Source organism: Bos indicus, chromosome 13, assembly GCF_029378745.1.
Source record: "Bos indicus isolate NIAB-ARS_2022 breed Sahiwal x Tharparkar chromosome 13, NIAB-ARS_B.indTharparkar_mat_pri_1.0, whole genome shotgun sequence".
Taxonomy (NCBI): Eukaryota; Metazoa; Chordata; class Mammalia; order Artiodactyla; family Bovidae; genus Bos; species Bos indicus.
Window position 1 is genome coordinate 12,109,988 of NC_091772.1, and position 16,695 is coordinate 12,126,682.

Consider the following 16,695-nt stretch of genomic DNA (forward strand, 5'->3'; position numbering starts at 1 on the left):
GCTCATTGTGCTTCCCTTTACATGCTTCAAACTCCTGTTGCTACCAACTTCTGCAGAGTCTGGTCTCCCTGAACCCCTCCCCACTTGGAGCTGATCTTGTGCCATTTTGTCCCGACACCATGCTGGCCTGCATTTAGTTCCTGTAGTGGATCCTTCTGTTTCCTCATTGCCTCTTGTCTGGCTGTTGCTTCTGCCTCAGCTCCTCTCAACCTTTGTCATCCTTCAGAGCACAAACTTCAATGTCATTTTCCCAGAGAGGCTGTCCCTAACCTATCCTGACTAAAGTGGGCTCTTGTTACTCTCATTACTTCTTTCGTAACACTAATCACAATTCGTATTTAAAAGGTTAGTTTATTTGTTGGCTTATTTGTTCTGTCTTCCTGCAGCAGATTCTTAGGCTTCACAAAGGTAGGAACCATGTCTCTCTTGTTCATTGGTGACTTCCAGCATAGTGCCAAGTTAAGTGCCAAGTAAAATGTTTGATGAATGGCTGAATAAACTCAGTAATTTTAATTCTTACTATAGTGGTGTTTTAAGAACTAGGAGTGCTGTTTTGAAGATCTTCAGCTGGTTCATCTGTGGTTCTCAACTGGCATGTGGTGGGTATAGGTGAAGCTTGCTGCAGAACATCCCACAGTGTACGGAGCAGTTCCCACTCCCACCAGACAAAGAACTTTCCAGTCCAAAATGTCAGTAGTTTAAGGCTTGAGAAGCCTGAAGTAGATGATGACTGACTGTTTTACTAACCTCCTTGAGCCGATGCTGAGGTCACTGGGCGAGTTGTAAGACATTGGAAGGCTTTTAGTTTTCTTGTCTGTAGAGATATGTCAGATTTACCTGGTACAACATTGGATGGCCCAAGCTCTATGAATAAAGTTATTCTCAGCTTTTGTCTCAGCCCTTAACTTCAGTCACTCATATATAAGCCTTGTTTTATGTAGAGTTCAGATAGTTTGGCCGAGTTATAAGTGAAGTTAAATTTGTAGCAAAGTTCTCTTGAGTATTTTATTGGAGAAAGCCTAAGACCAAGCAGTTATGGAGTAATTTGTTCTAAAAACATGACTAGTGATATAGCAGTTAGTATGCTTGTATACTCTTAGAAATATCTAGTAATAATTTTTTCCCTTTTCTAGCTCTTTATCTTGAAACCTTATCCCTGAAAGGGCACCTTTAGTTAGGAACAAAGAAACCTTATAAAGAAAGTATTTTGACTGATTTAAGCTTTATACATCTTAGGAACAAATGATGAGAAAGAAACAAGCGATGCATCTTGATGCAAGATATGTCACAATGGTGGAGAATGCATATTACTACTGCAACCCCCCTCCAGCTGAAAAAACAGTGAAAAAGAAACGTCCTCCTCTCCAGGAATATGTCCGGAAGCTTTTGTACAAAGATCTCTCCAAGGTTACCACCGAGAAGGTAAATTTTAATGAAATAGAACAGTAGTCAACTTGAGATTTGTGGTAGTGCTGAGCTTGTATATTAATAACATTCAACCAAATTAATTCTTTTTCATCCTAATGATAATTGTACTGATGCAGTTCACTTTCTTTGTAGCCCGCACCAAATTGTTCTAGGTCAAGGACAAAATATATTTCAGTTTTCCTAAATCAACTCAGTTTATCAATTGCTTCAGTGCCCCACAAAGTATAGATAAGAAATGTAAGTAATTTTCAATATTCAAATCTGTAAATGGAGAAATTGAAGCAGAGCTATTAAAGTCTCGGCAGTACAGTGATTGATTCCATGTAAGTCATCACTAGAGGGAATTTATGTGATGATACTTAGTTTATGGGACATATGTTTTGTTTTCCTTTTTAACCTAATTAAAATGGTAATTCTCTTCATATTTACTGTTGATGCTGTGTATATTTGAAACTATTACTTAGTCTCTGACACTCTAGTGAATTTACCTTTAAATATTTTGCTTCAGTACCAGTGTTCTTAACCTTTAGTAGGTTTTTGGAGGCCCATGATCCTCTGACATTTAATGATTTTAAATCTCTGGACCTGACTGTATTTTTCTGGAAGAGGGTCTATAGCTTTCTTTAGATTCTCAGCAGGGGTCGATTTCCAGAAGAAATTAAGAACCACTGACCTATTAGCTTAATTATTATAGTTACCTCATTGGAACCTTCACTTCTAAGAAAGACATGTTAAATAAACATTTCTTGGTCAGCTCAACAAGTTGAAACAACATGGTATGGGACTTTTTTCTTTTCAGAAAAAAAAAACAAATTAAATTCTGGACAGAGGAAACCTATGGATAAGAGGCAGGGAATAATACATGTGTCGTAAGTGGCTGGGGTAGAAGGTGGTGAGGAATGATAGTGCAACTTAAAACATCAAAACCACCTTCAGGGAGCCAGAGACAGTAGTTGTTTAAAAAAATAGGACTTGAAAGGAGCTTTAGAATTGGCTAAAAGTTTGAAAAGTGTGGAATGTTTATGTATTTGAGATGACATGAACGCTTCCATCGAAGCCAATACAAGAACATACTTAGTGCTTGAAAGATGGATTGTGGGTATAGAATAGAGGTAAAAGGACTACTTTACAAGCTGCCAACAGTATCTATTTTCTTTCAGAATAAATGTGGAAAGAACTAGATGACAAGTAGAGCTCTGCTGATTATCTCATTACCAGTAGAGCTTTTTTTAATAGCTAACTTCTGTGGGGTGCTTATAATGTGCCAGGCATGTTCCTGTGTGCTTTTCACACTTTAACTTGTCTAACCCTTAGAGCAGACTTACGGCCTAAGTGCCTGTTATCCCCGCTTTACATGCAAGGAAACTCTGTCAGTCTTGATGTTGTGTCCCCATCTTACTACTTAAGTGGTCTTTTAACCAACTGGTCTTTAGTTTATTTCCTTATTGGACATTTTTCATTTATATAAAGAAGTGTCTGAGATTATTTACATCAAATGATGCACAAAAGAAAACGTTATTTTTGTTAAGTCTTGGGTATTTCTTTCAGTGACCTGAGTATGAGTATATACTGTTAGCTTGATTGAAACCCTGGAAACTCTAGGAAATTTGAGGATATTATGAAAGATAAAGGGAAAATGTGAATATATTTTGCCAATAATTAGAAAAATCTTATTTTTCCTATCTCTAAAATGAAGAGGCTGATAGAGAATCTCTATAAAGTATTTTCCATTTCAAAAGTTCTGTGACTGTACCGTCATAATAAAATATCTGTATTATTGGATATGTTGGGCTACTTTGTGCTTATATTAGTAATTTAAATAAAATTCTCTTCATTTAAAGGTTTTGAGACAGATGAGAAAGTTGCCTTGGCAGGATCAGGAAGTGAAAGACTATGTGATTTGTTGTATGATAAACATCTGGAACGTGAAATACAACAGCATTCACTGTGTAGCCAACCTCTTAGCAGGACTAGTGCTCTACCAGGAAGATGTTGGCATCCATGTTGTGGATGGAGTTTTAGAAGATATTCGATTAGGAATGGAGGTAACAAAGACTTGCACCAAATTGAAATCTGTGGACAATTCAGACAGCTTTTAAGTCCTATTATTGAAAAATAAGGATTTGAAAACCTTTCTTTCCCCATATGGTGTCATTTACTGTTACTCTTTTGGAAATAGTGATTTCTTAATAAACCCTACTTGTGTCAGATTTTCTAGTTTCCTCTCAGGCTAATGCTAGAATATTTTTTACCTCTTTTTCTCAATCCAGTTAAGGTTATTTTAGAAGAATATAGTAAATTTTTATTCTTTCTAGGTCACACTTGGAGTTCATGTTATAGGAACTCATAAATTTATTGATTAGGAGAATTGATACTCGATAAGAATTTCTGTAAGCAGCTTGTTCTATAAGCTTGTTTCCTTAAAATTCATGGATTACAGAGAAAATAAGTTACAGAGGGCTGATAGGGAGAATTACGTTTTAACTTTTTTCATAAACTATTAATTAATTTAACAATTTAGTTTTAAATTTAATATTTAACATGTTCTATTTACTAAAACATTTTAAAGGTAGACATTTTCTGCAGGGATAAAAAAGGATACCTATTATTGGAAAAGAAGAAAAGAACCCATTAGTTTTTCTCTGTTCAGTGAGTGATGTTTTCAAGTGACAGAGATGATTTTTAGCTCTTCTCAAACTCATTTCTGTTCATTAATGGAAATCTGCTTTTTTTTTTCTTCCCACTTTAGGTTAATCAACCTAAATTTAATCAGAGGCGTATCAGCAGTGCCAAGTTCTTAGGGGAACTTTATAATTACAGAATGGTGGAATCGGCCGTTATTTTTAGAACTCTTTATTCTTTTACTTCATTTGGTGTTAACTCTGATGGCTCTCCAAGTTCACTGGACCCTCCTGAGCACCTTTTCAGGATTAGACTGGTGTGCACTATTTTGGATACCTGTGGCCAGTACTTTGACAGAGGTTCCAGTAAACGAAAACTCGATTGCTTCCTTGTGTATTTTCAGGTATACAAATTAAAATATGCAGTTGGCCATCATATAATGCATTGCTTGTGTTACAAAAATATTAAAGCAGTGGAAATTCCCTGGTGATTCAGTGGTTAGGACTCTGCACTTTCACTGCGGAAGACCCAGATTCAATATCTGGTTGGGGAACTAAGATCCTGCAAGCCACACAGTGTAGCCCCCACCCCCCCAACCCCCCCCCCCCAAAAAAAAAAATCAAGGAAAAAACCATTAGAGAAGAATGCTGTAGCATTCATATATTATGTATAAGATATATTCATAGATTAGATTTATTCTTGTAAGGCTGCTTAGCTTTGGATATCTTAAATATATGATGTGTTCTATCATAAACATTCTGATTGCATTTTAAGTTTTGTGATTAATCATTACTTTGAGAAATTATTTTGGTACAGTTTATAAATTTGGTATAGTACGGGTTATTTTTTATTTGGTACAGAAAATCCAAAGTGTAATGTTTTTACATTTGATAATATTCTCACTCTTCTGTGTTCTGGTTTTATATCTAAAATTAATCTTCTAAAGTTTTTTTAAAGAGGGAAAAAAATCCCATCATTAACACTACAAGAAATATTTATTCATTCTTTGTTAAACTCTTGGATTGTGCTTTCCACGTCTTAAGTTATTTATGTTAACTTGTGATTTAGAGCAAATACAATGTAAGTTAAATCAGATAAAAATACAGAGACATTTCTACAACTTCTTTGCAGTTTGTGTTCCAAAAGTTAGCTTGTAGGTTGGTTGTTTGGAATCCAGTCACTATTTCCCATTAAATGCAATGTTAAGTGCTGTTAGAGGGGCTAGCTCCTTATTGAGTTCTTCAGATGTTACTGAAATAAAGTACCAGTGGTAGCATTCAGTTCTGTTTGATCATTCTTTTCTGTATAATCTGTTGTTCGAGTTGTTTTCATTTATCCATTGATGAAGAAAATAAATTTAAAACTAAAACTTGAAGAATCAAAAATACACCCAAATAGTAGCTGGGGTTAGGTGGGAGTAACTACTCTTTGGGGAAGAGCTGTTTTTTAACTTTCTTCTACCACTGTACCTTTGCATTAAAGGATAACTTGTTATCCCCTTATTTTCTGAATTGATGAGCCAGCAATGGGGAGGTGGTGTTGCAGATTTGTGACTCAGATTCCTTGTTGCATGGAAGGGATGCCTTAAGTTGGAGACAGCCTGTATTGTAAACAAATTTTGCCGCAGAATGTCAGCTGTCACTGTCAGTGTCCAAAAGCAGGGCTCCTTTGAGAAGAGTATCCTTCTTTGCACTCACTCTGACATCACTGAGAAAAAAGAGCCACTCAGAAATATTCAGAAGTAGGAAGAGACAAAAGTATTCTCCACATGGTTAACAGCAGGACTGTGTGGCAAGGATATACTTAGAGCATGGAAGTAAGAAGTAGGTGAGGCCTGGGAGAGGTGGTCAGTGTATGCTACCTGTAGTAGTGTCCAGTTATGTACTGGAAGTCAGATAGAAAGATCCCCTGCAGCAGTGGTTCTAAACTTAAGTGTGCACACACATTGCCTGGGGATATTTTTACAATGCCCACACTGTGATTCAGCTGGCCTAGGATGGGGGAGTTCTAAGATTCCATATGTCTAACAGGCTTTGAGTTCCCACACTTGGAATAGCAGAGATCTAGAACAAATTGGAGAGGATGATTAAACACCCAGAGAAATAGCTGTTTATATACAAGTAAATTTGTGGGTTGTGCTTTTTAGTTAAACTTGAGAATTACAGGTACAAAATAGAGGGAAGGATCCAGGCTAGAATATGAGAGGGAATATATCTGAACAGTGCCATATACACAGTAGATGTTCAATAAATGCTTGTTGATTTCTGATTTTTATATATTCAGTAACCCTGTCTTCAGATACTTTGACTCTTTAAAATATCAAAGCAAGTAGTATAGAGAAAATAAGTAACATTTATCAAAACCATGGCCTTAAATTTGGTTGTTTTTGTAAAATTAAATACTTAAGCCCTTTTTGGGGTATGGGAATGGAGTTTCTGCCTGGTTTCAGTACCTGAAAATGTATTTGGTGTTTATTTATAATTTTTCCTTGCTTTTAAAAAAGATTACGACAGATACAGTAAAAAAATGTATTTAAAGTTACCAAATGGCTTAGAAACAGACTAGATGGAGGGAAATAAATGTGTTACGATCATTGCTATTGACCATTAATAAAAGACATTGTAGGTGTCTTATACAACTCTTTAGCTTAGTTGTTATAACTAGGTGAAGTCACAATACAGATTATTATTTTAAATATTTTGTTATTAATTTCTTATAGCTAAATTTATTTTTCATTTGTTATCAGCGTTATGTTTGGTGGAAGAAAAGTTTGGAGGTTTGGACAAAAGACCATCCATTTCCTATTGACATAGATTACATGATCAGTGACACACTAGAACTGCTAAGACCAAAGATCAAACTCTGTAATTCTCTGGAAGAATCCATCAGGCAGGTACACGACTTGGAACGAGAATTCTTAATAAAACTAGGTAAGCAATTAATTACAGAGAGAAAGTAAAGATGGTATTTGGCAGATTGTTTCTAGGATTTGCTTTATAATGTTTTCAGTTAGCTTTTACTTTTTGTATACTTTTAATTTTTTGATGTTGAGTGTTACATAATAGTGTTAGGTAAGATCTGGGTGGCTTACTTCTTCATTAAATAATCCCACATTAGAGGAAAACAGTCATGTAAAACTTGAAACAAATGATAGTGATGGAAAAACAATCCTGTCAGCCTCTCTTAATTTTATAGTTTTTCATTGCTAATTTAAAAGTCTACTTTTGATTAAACCATCTCATATACAGTATATATTTTCAACAAACACGATTTCCTAAGACAGAGCAGGCTTGACACTATATTAAGGGAGTGCCAGTTAGAAGTTTGAAACTATCCTACAGAATTTCAGACCCTTGTCACTAGGAGAGTTGTCTCTGTTTTAAAGACTAGAGGACATGTGAGAAGCATGCTGCAGGAGAGTTGGTCTCTTTACTAACTCAATGTCCTTTAGCTGTTGTTCTGGAAGAAGAGTTGGTAAGGAACTGTAGAAGCTGACTAGCCTTGCCAGTGGAAATAATTGGAATGAGGTGGGGCCTTTCCAGTGTGGTTTGCTTGCTGATAGTTCTTACAGGTTCTAGTCATTTCAAAGTGACATGATTTCAGCCTATATATTTAGCATTTATTAGGAGATCCTTACCATGACCAGTTGTAATAATTGTATAAATTTACTATGTTCCATATCCGAGAAACCACTTTTCATGGCAAAGGCACTGGTGATTCTTTTCCTCTAAAACTATTTTTTTCATATTACATCCAGCATATTAATAGGGTTTCTTTCTCCAAGGCAAACCCTTTTTTGAAGAATGTGATTGCTGTTATCTATCTGAGCATTGCTTTAAAGATGCTACTGATTATGTAACTATTCACTTTCCTACTTACCAACCCATAAAGACACATGTGGTTCTTTTTATTGTTTAACTTTGTCCCAAATAATCCACTTTCTTTTCCTTTTCAGATTTCTAATTGTATACAGTGATTATTTCAAGCAGATTGTTTATCTGCTTGTTTATTTCATTTACTTTGTATGCTTTGAAATAGTCTTAGTCTTGTTACCCAAAGACTTAAGAATGAATGGCACTCCCTGTATAGTGGACATAAGGAAATACTAATTGGATTACCCAATTTGGTAGCAGTAAAGAGAGCAGTATGATTTATACCTTATAGAGCGAAGAATTAAAGAACTTGAGGCATCTTTTGAAGAATCTGTCCTTCTTTAGAAGGTGGAAAGGAAAAAAAAAAAAGAATGTGGAAAGGAAAAAAATAGGCCATCATTTGCAAATCCAGTTCTAAAGATGGTGTCAACTAGGATCATTATGCCCCCGAGTAGACCCATTCTCCTTCTATTTTAGAGTCTAAATATCAGAGAGAGGATACACATGAATAAATCTATATTAAATCTGTTTCCTGTTGTTAAACCATAAGATGATACAGCATCTTGCCTTTGGTGGTTTTATGTTTTCAAGCACTTGCAAATTTATTATCATTCTAATTTTATAGCAACCCAGTGCTAACTTAATAGAATTTTCTTATATTTAAAAAACCATTTTAATATTATTAAAAGTAATAAAAATGTTCACAGGAAAATTGAAAAATGCCAAGAAGACAAAAATCACTGTTAATTCGTATGCAAGGATAATCACGTTATTAACATTTTGATGCATGTTCTGTTTAAAATTTTTTTCACATGTTTGCAGTTTTATAACTGGACTTTTTTCTATCTAATATATTATGAAATTTTCTGACAAAATACTTTTCTAAATCTTTAATTTTAAAACAGCAGTCTTGTTTTCCTTTGTGTGAATGCATTAATTCTGTTTGACATTTGGGTTATTGCTAATTTTGCATCACTATAAATAACATTGTTATTTTTGTGTGTATCTTGATTTTCTCAAGGTAGAGAGAATTACTAGCTCTATGACATTCTCTTTAAGAACAATGGTAGTAAGCAATGTAATATAATTCTGGTTTGGAAATTCTAGATTATATCATAAGGAACAGAAATGGAGGTAATGAAAATGAAAAAAGTCATATGAATAAATTGCTTATGCAACAGAAGAGTATATTTCATAAATTAGAAATAAAATTAGCAGAATAAAATGCCCAGAAGTCATCCCAGTTAAATATAAAACAATTTAGTGTATGATGAAATAGCAGTCTTAAAATAGGATAAGAGCAACAGGTGAGCATTTGGGAGGAAAATTGATACAGAGCCACATCTTATATCGTCAAACTCCAGATGTATTAAAGAGTTAAATATTTTTAAAAAGTTAGAAATAGATCTGATCATCAGATATTTAAAGAGGTGTTAATTTTCCTAAATTTTAAAATGATACAGGCAAGTACACATACGTTGATATATTGGGTGTTTAAAACTTTTGTACAATGAAAAAAATAAGTTTGAAGTGAAAATAGCTCCTGTGCCAAGGTATCATCATTTACATAAAGAGCACAGGCAAATTGATGAAAGTAGAACACCCAATAGATGAATGAACGTAATATAAATAAGTGAGGGCAAAAAGAGTTGGTATTTTTATTAAGTACTATCTCTTTCCCAAAATTAAAGTGGAAGGTGTTGTTCATACTTGACAAAGGAGTTAGGTAACGCCCAAATCAAAACACTGGGTTAACCGATCAAGCCAGAATTCAAACTGCTCTTTCTGACATACTGGGTGTGTGGGGGAAATGCTCAGCATGTCTAGTTGAGCAAAGAAATAACAGATGAAAACCATTTGGAAGAGAGGGAGTGTTATTGTTACTGTCTCTGTTAAGAACAGGAAAACTGAGGCACCAAAGTAGCTCACATTCAAGAGAACAATATTTGACTTTGGTCCAAGTACACTTCATTCTGACCCATACTGTAAACATTTTGTTCTCTAGGTTTTACATTTTATTAACTCCATGTCCTTTATATGTACATTTTTATCTGCCTTGCTTATTTTAGACTGAGTGTGTCCTAGAGGTCAGCAACTGAATAGTTTATTATCCAGCTTAGAAAATGCAAAATATGTTTATAAACTGCTTTTGAAACTAACTTGCAATGCAAATGAAAATGTGTTAGAAATAGTATTTTCCTTACAAATTATGGCTATCAAAACAAAGGTACTTACCACTACAGTTCTTCCCATGACATATATTTTAGTGTTTATAAAAAAGATGTAATGATATATTGCTGCTGCTGCTAAGTCGTAACCGTCGTGTCCGACTCTGTGCGACCCCATAGACAGCCTCCTACCAGGCTCCTCTGTCCCTGGGATTCTCCAGGCAAGAACACTGGAGTGGGTTGCCATTTCCTTCTCCAACACATAAAAGTGAAAAGTGAAAGGGAAGTCGCTTAGTTGTGTCCAACTCTTAGTGACCTCATGGACTATAGCCTACCAGGCTCCTCCGACCATGGGATTTTCCAGGCAAGAGTACTGGAGTGGGGTGCCATTGCCTTCTCCGAATGATATATTAAGCCACGTCAGTTTATCAGTGCTGTGGTATTTTTAGGTTTATATGGTCCTGATTTTTAATTTTTTGCCTTTGATAGCATAAAAGCCCAGTATTTTGCTTCTGTTCAAATAAATACATGAATAAAATAGTGAGTTAGTGGTATCAATCGGAGACAGCAGCTTTTTCTATCAGTATTATATTTTTTCAAGATAGATTTGAGATTCATCCATCTCTCCTTACCTTTTTAATTTCTGAACTTGATTGTACCTACTTTCATCACTTTGTAGTCTCTGTTTTTGTCAGTTCTTAATTAATTGCTTAGACTTAAGACACTGGAGTAATTTTTTGCTGTTGATTGTGTTAGTTTTTCAGACTTTCTGGACTTCAGTACACCTCATAAAATGAGAGGGCTAAATCCCATCATTACTAAAGTTTTCTGTCTGCTCTAACTGTGTAAGATTCTGTGAATAAACAAGGGTTTACTAAACACCTACTGTGTATTTATCAATATATGGCCTCTAATAAGTTTTGACTATATAAAAGAAGTTTTTTGTTCTCAAAGGCCTTATACTGTGACATAACATTTATTGAAATCATTAGAAAAACCATCGCATGGTGTATCTTTAAATGCAAAGTGCTATGATCAGTTCTCCAAGTAGCTTTAGGAACAAGTAGGAGGAAAAGTAACACTCATTGAGTTTATGCACGAAAGGAAACTTAGACTGAATTTGAAGAATATATAGGATTTAAAAGAGCATATTGAAAGATAGTCTATATTGAGAAGCAGTTTGATGAACACGATCCCAAGGAAGTATGCTTTATGATACAGAAGAGTCTGCCCCAATTGCAGGAGAAGGCTTGATTAAGACTTGGAAGTGTGGGGAAAAGTCGGATCATATGAGGCTGTGGAATGTGCACCTTCAAAGTAGAGTGTAGTTTGGAACTCAGATGATGATAAAGAAGAATTTACACTGCAGTGAGATGTGGATGAACGTGGGAGGTGGCCCATATTCACACCAGGGCGTTGCCTCTGGAGGAGCACACTGTTAGGAAGGGAAAAACAGCTCTGTGATGACACCCATGTTAGAAGTGTCACTGTGTATCTGCCTCCTCTCAGTCTGAATTTGCAGATATTCAAATTAATAGCCAAATGTGATTTCTGCATTAAAGCAATGTAATTGTATTGTATCTTTAAGTTTTTAGAGATTCTTAAAATGCCATTTGATAAAATATGTGACCATGGTTGCCTTGGGTGTGGCTAAAGCTGCACTATATGTGCTGCTGTTTGTTCATCTGAGACTGAGATAGTTTGAAGCTCTGAGAAAGTAAAAAAAAAAATTGTGATGTTTTGGGTTTTTTTGCTAGTTTTTAAGAAATGTATCTGTGCTCCTTTGTTGAAATAAAGGACTGTTAAGTTTTTTAAATGGTTCTTAAAATAGCTTTAAATTCTGTTCTTAATTTACTGAACTGAGAACATGACTGTTGAATTATCTTCATATATACTTTAAATGGTATAATATTCACTGTGGAAATTTTGCCTTTATCTTGTTTTGTAAAGTCTTTTTCTACTTTCTTCTCACTTCAAGGCCTCGTAAATGACAAAGACTCTAAAGATTCTATGACAGAAGGAGAAAATCTTGAAGAAGATGAAGAAGAAGAAGAAGGAGGAGCTGAAACAGAGGAACAATCTGGAAATGAAAGTGAAGTGAATGAGCCAGAGGAAGAGGTGATGACTTTTATTTATAGCAGATAGATAACATTTGTGCAAGAGTATTTGGGTTATATGAACCAAAATTTTCTTTATAAAAGAAGATCTTCCTTTTAGTTTTATTCGAGTAAATGTAACTAGTAGTTCATGTCTATTATAAAACTGCTGGATTAATTAAGAGGGGTTTTGAGGAGTAAGAAAATACTGATCATAGGATTTTTAAAAATTACTATTAAGAGCATCTTTAAAGAGCAGTTTTAGGTTCACAGCAAAATTAATGGGAAGATAGCAAGATTTCCAGTATATCACCTTCTCCTATCTACTCACACAATCTCCCCCAATCAGCATACCCCACCAAAGTGGTACATTTGTTAATAATGATGAACCTACAGCAACACGTCATGACTCTTGACTGTTGACTCTTGGTGGTATACTTTCTATGAGTTTAGGTAGAACTATAATGACATGTTAACCGTCAGTATGGTTAGGATTTTTATTTAATAAGCAATTTGAAGACAAAAAATTATTTGATCTGCTCTGTGACTTAATCTCATTTTCGAATGTGGACTTTTTAACCTATGGGTTTTATGAAGAAATTGCTGACTAGATATTAGTAACTTTCTTTTCCCCAGATCTGATAGTATAGGAAATCTGAAAATCATCATGTACCATCATCTTTGTTGTTACAAGTCTATTAGGCCAGACCGTATGAAATGACTATTCTACCATTTTGGACCTACCTACCTGTCATTTTTATATAGGATTCAACATAATAGTTCTAATTCTTTCCACTTTTTTCTTGTAAACCTGCTCTAAGTTTTAAAAATTCCACCTGAAAGATTAAGTGTCTGGGGTTTGCTTCATCATCTGGAAGTAGACTGGGCAGTGAGTTAGGGATGTAGAAGACACTGAAACTGACCGTTAGCTGATCATTGTTCAGTTGTGTAATGAGTAAGTAAGGGTTTGTTACGCTGTTCTGTCTCCATTAATATATATTTAAGTTAGAAAGTTAAGAAAATGGAAAGTCAGGTAAGAATAACAATAACATACTGATGAATAAAATTTATACCTTGAAATTAGGACCTTTTCACTTTTTAAGCTTATAATATGACATCATGTGTATGGCTCTTTGTGCTTGGGTGCTAAAAGCATTTAGGAGAGAGTGATCATAAGTGTGATTTTAATTAAATACTGAGAAAGTTTAAATGTATAATCAGTACAGTGTTTTATGGAAATGGAATTTATTAAATTTTAAAGTTTTGATTTATAGTAAATAGAATGCAAATGTTTAGAGGTTATGAGTTGTTTAATGTGTAAAGCAGTATAGATTATTTAAGGCATTCATAAGATAGATTCATGAACTGGGTTATTTTTGGCTGTGCTGGGTCTTCATTGCTGCACATGGGCTTCTCTAGTTGTGGTGAGTGGGGGTTGTTCTCTGGTTACAGCACGACGGCTTCTCATTGTGGTGGCTTCTCTTGTTGCTGAGTGCTGGCTTTAGTGTGCACAGGCTTCGTAGTTGAGCTGCTTGGGCTTAGTTGCTCCACAGCATGTGGGATCTTCCCAGACCAGGGATCAAATTGGTGTCCCTTGCCTTGCAAGGTGGATTCTTAACCACTAGACCACCTGGGGAGCCCTAAACTAGATTTTTTAAAAGCTTCATTTAGCATGAAAGAAAAACGACCTATGCATGCATACATGCTAAGTCGCTTCAGTTGTGTCCGATTCTTTGTGACCTTATGGACTGTAGCCTACCAGGCTCCTCTGTCCATGGGATTCTCCAGGCAAGTATACTGGAGTGAGTTAAATGACCCATAGTTTAGGGTAATTAAGATTTTCTATAGTTAGAAGTAAAAATCCCTAAGTCTTTGTTTCTATTAGCCCTGAGGGTCTGTAGCTATTAATGAACATTTTGTTTAATTTGACTACATAGCAAATAGCTTCGCTATTAAAAATGAATGATTGTATAAAAGGCAGCTTGTTTGTTTGGCTTTTAAAATTGGCTGGGCTTCCTGTGTGGCTCAGCTGGTAAAGAATCCGCCTGCAATGTGGTTGACCTGGGTTTGTTCAATCCCTTGGTTGGGAAGATCCCCTGGAGAAGGGAAAGGCTATCCACTCCAGTAGTCTAGCCTAGAGAATTCCATGGACTGTATACTCCATGGGGTTGCAAAGAGTTGGACTTGACTGAGGGACTTTCACTTTAAATTTGGCTAGCATTTATAGGCAGTGGAAGTGCATCTTTATACTGGGTTTTTTTGCTACTACTTTTCCCCCAGTTTTATTGCGATATAGTGGATAATATTGCATTAGTTTAAGGTGTACATACAACAGTGATTTGATATATATATAGAGAGAGAGGCAGAAATGATTACCATAATAAGTTTAGTTAACATCCATCACCTAACATAGTTATAAATGTTTTTTCTTGTAATGAGAACGATTAAGATCTACTCTCTTAGCAGACTTTAAATAAACAGTACAGTATTGTCATCACTTTTCTCTTTCCAACCTGACAGCTCCCGTAAAGTAGATATAAATAAGCTGATAAAAATTTAGAACTGGAATATATTTCTATAATACATTTCTTTTTTTTTTTTTTTTTACATGTGTCCTAAGCCTTATCATGTGACAAATGTCACATGTAGGTGATAACTTTCATTCTTTCAGTATGTAACTGGACATCTGCCCATAGTTGGTCTTCCAAATATATTCAGAAAGTATAAACCCTTTATAAACACAATTCAGATTTCGCTTTTACAGGAAAACTTGTGGTGGTTATGAAAAGTGACAGAAATTGCTCCATGTTAGGGACACTCTGGAATTTGTCCCTACCACATTTTCTAGAAGGCTGTGCAGCTTAAAAAACTTTATTCTAGAAAACCATTGTCTTATACGAAATAAGTCTGAAAGCCTAGTAAGTGGTGACTATTCCACCTGGAAAATTAATGCAAGGAAAACTAGCCTACAGTTTTAAGACGGAATGTTTATAAAATTCAAGCATTAAGCAGACATTTCACCATTTTAACATAGCTTGCAATAATGTTGTCGTGTAATTTTCAGGGAAGACGTTTAGTGAAGTTCTCAGGTTTTATGATATCTTAGTAAACTGAGATACTAAGGCAACATCCAAGAAATATAATACATTTCTATGAAGTAGACATTGCTATATTGCTTTTCTAAAAAATGAGGTCATAGAAACATTCAATTGTATAATTTAAATTGGCTTATTAAGTATTTTATAACAACAAAAGGAAATAATAAGTGTTTCGTAATTTAGACTAATTTAGACTATGTAGACTAATATTCCATTTTGTATTTTTAGACTAATTTTATGGCTGTTTATGGATTTTGCACTAATTTGATAAAGAATCTAATAAATGAAACATCCTTAGTAAATGTGACGTTAAAGAATAGCTCACTTTCCTATAGATTCCTTATTTGAATAGTTGTGATATTTTCTCCAAATGCATTTCAGCTTTTAAAAAGTGAACTTTATAATTTTAAAAATTGTATCATTTTAAACTATTTCTTTTCTGGTTGTAAAGTGGATATTATACATAATATATGTGAATTTGCTAAATGGGAAAACAAATTCAACAGGATGACTCCTGAGTCTTGGCTAGGAGGAGATGTGAAAGGAGTATGGTTGGTTTACTTTAAGAAATGGAATTGGAATTGTTACTTTCCCACCCAGGACCACCCTTTCCCATGACTATCCTCCAAACATAGGAGAACATTTTTAGAGAGAGAAGATGGGTTGATTATAAAGTAGTGAGGACAATGTGTAGAATATTCTATAAATACTTGCCTCGACTGAGAAAAGAACAGGGCTGGAGTGGAACTCTTCAGAAACATTGTACTTTTCTTTTCCATCTTGTTCCACAACTCTTCCAAGCTCCGGATGGCCTTTTGAAGTTACTCTTAACACCTCAGTTCAGTTCAGTCGCTCAGTCATGTCCAACTCTTTGTGACCCCATGGACTGCAGCACGCCAGGCTTCCTTGTCCATCACCATCTCCCAGAGTTTACTCAAACTCATGTCCATTGAGTCGGTGATGACATCCAACCATCTCATCCTCTGTCATCCCCTTCTCCTCCCACCTTCAGCCTTTCCCAGCATCAGGGTCTTTTCCAGTGAGTCAGTTCTTTGCATCAGGTGGCCAAAGTAATATAAAAATTGGTGAAAGAAAAAAATTCATGCATTTTAGCTTAGTTTTTGAATAGGAAGTATCTTTCCAGTGTTAAGAAATGATTAATTTTTTTCCAAGAGCCAGTTGAAGTGCATTTCTGTTGCAGATTTAATTTTGAAGTACAGAATTTTGTCAAAAAAGTTAATGCATTTCTGTACTATGCTCAAATATTTCCACTTCAGAAATTCTAAAAGTTTTCAAATATCTGTAAAGTATTAATAGTTTAGATTATTGAAATTAATTGCTAGGTATACTAAATGTATTATAACAAATTTAAATCATTTGTTTCTCATAGGAATTATTTCTCATTCACTTT

At 34.9% G+C, this 16,695-nt stretch overlaps 1 protein-coding gene across 1 annotated transcript in view; it reads left to right on the forward strand.

Moving 5' to 3' along the window:
* Positions 1-16,695, forward strand: part of UPF2 (UPF2 regulator of nonsense mediated mRNA decay) — a 96,309-nt gene that overhangs the window by 59,178 nt on the left and 20,436 nt on the right. The window contains exons 12-16 of the mRNA XM_019972912.2: positions 1,237-1,422; positions 3,270-3,473; positions 4,178-4,453; positions 6,797-6,980; positions 12,069-12,208. Coding sequence (XP_019828471.1) covers positions 1,237-1,422; positions 3,270-3,473; positions 4,178-4,453; positions 6,797-6,980; positions 12,069-12,208 — 990 coding nt within the window. The remainder of the gene's footprint in view (positions 1-1,236; positions 1,423-3,269; positions 3,474-4,177; positions 4,454-6,796; positions 6,981-12,068; positions 12,209-16,695) is intronic.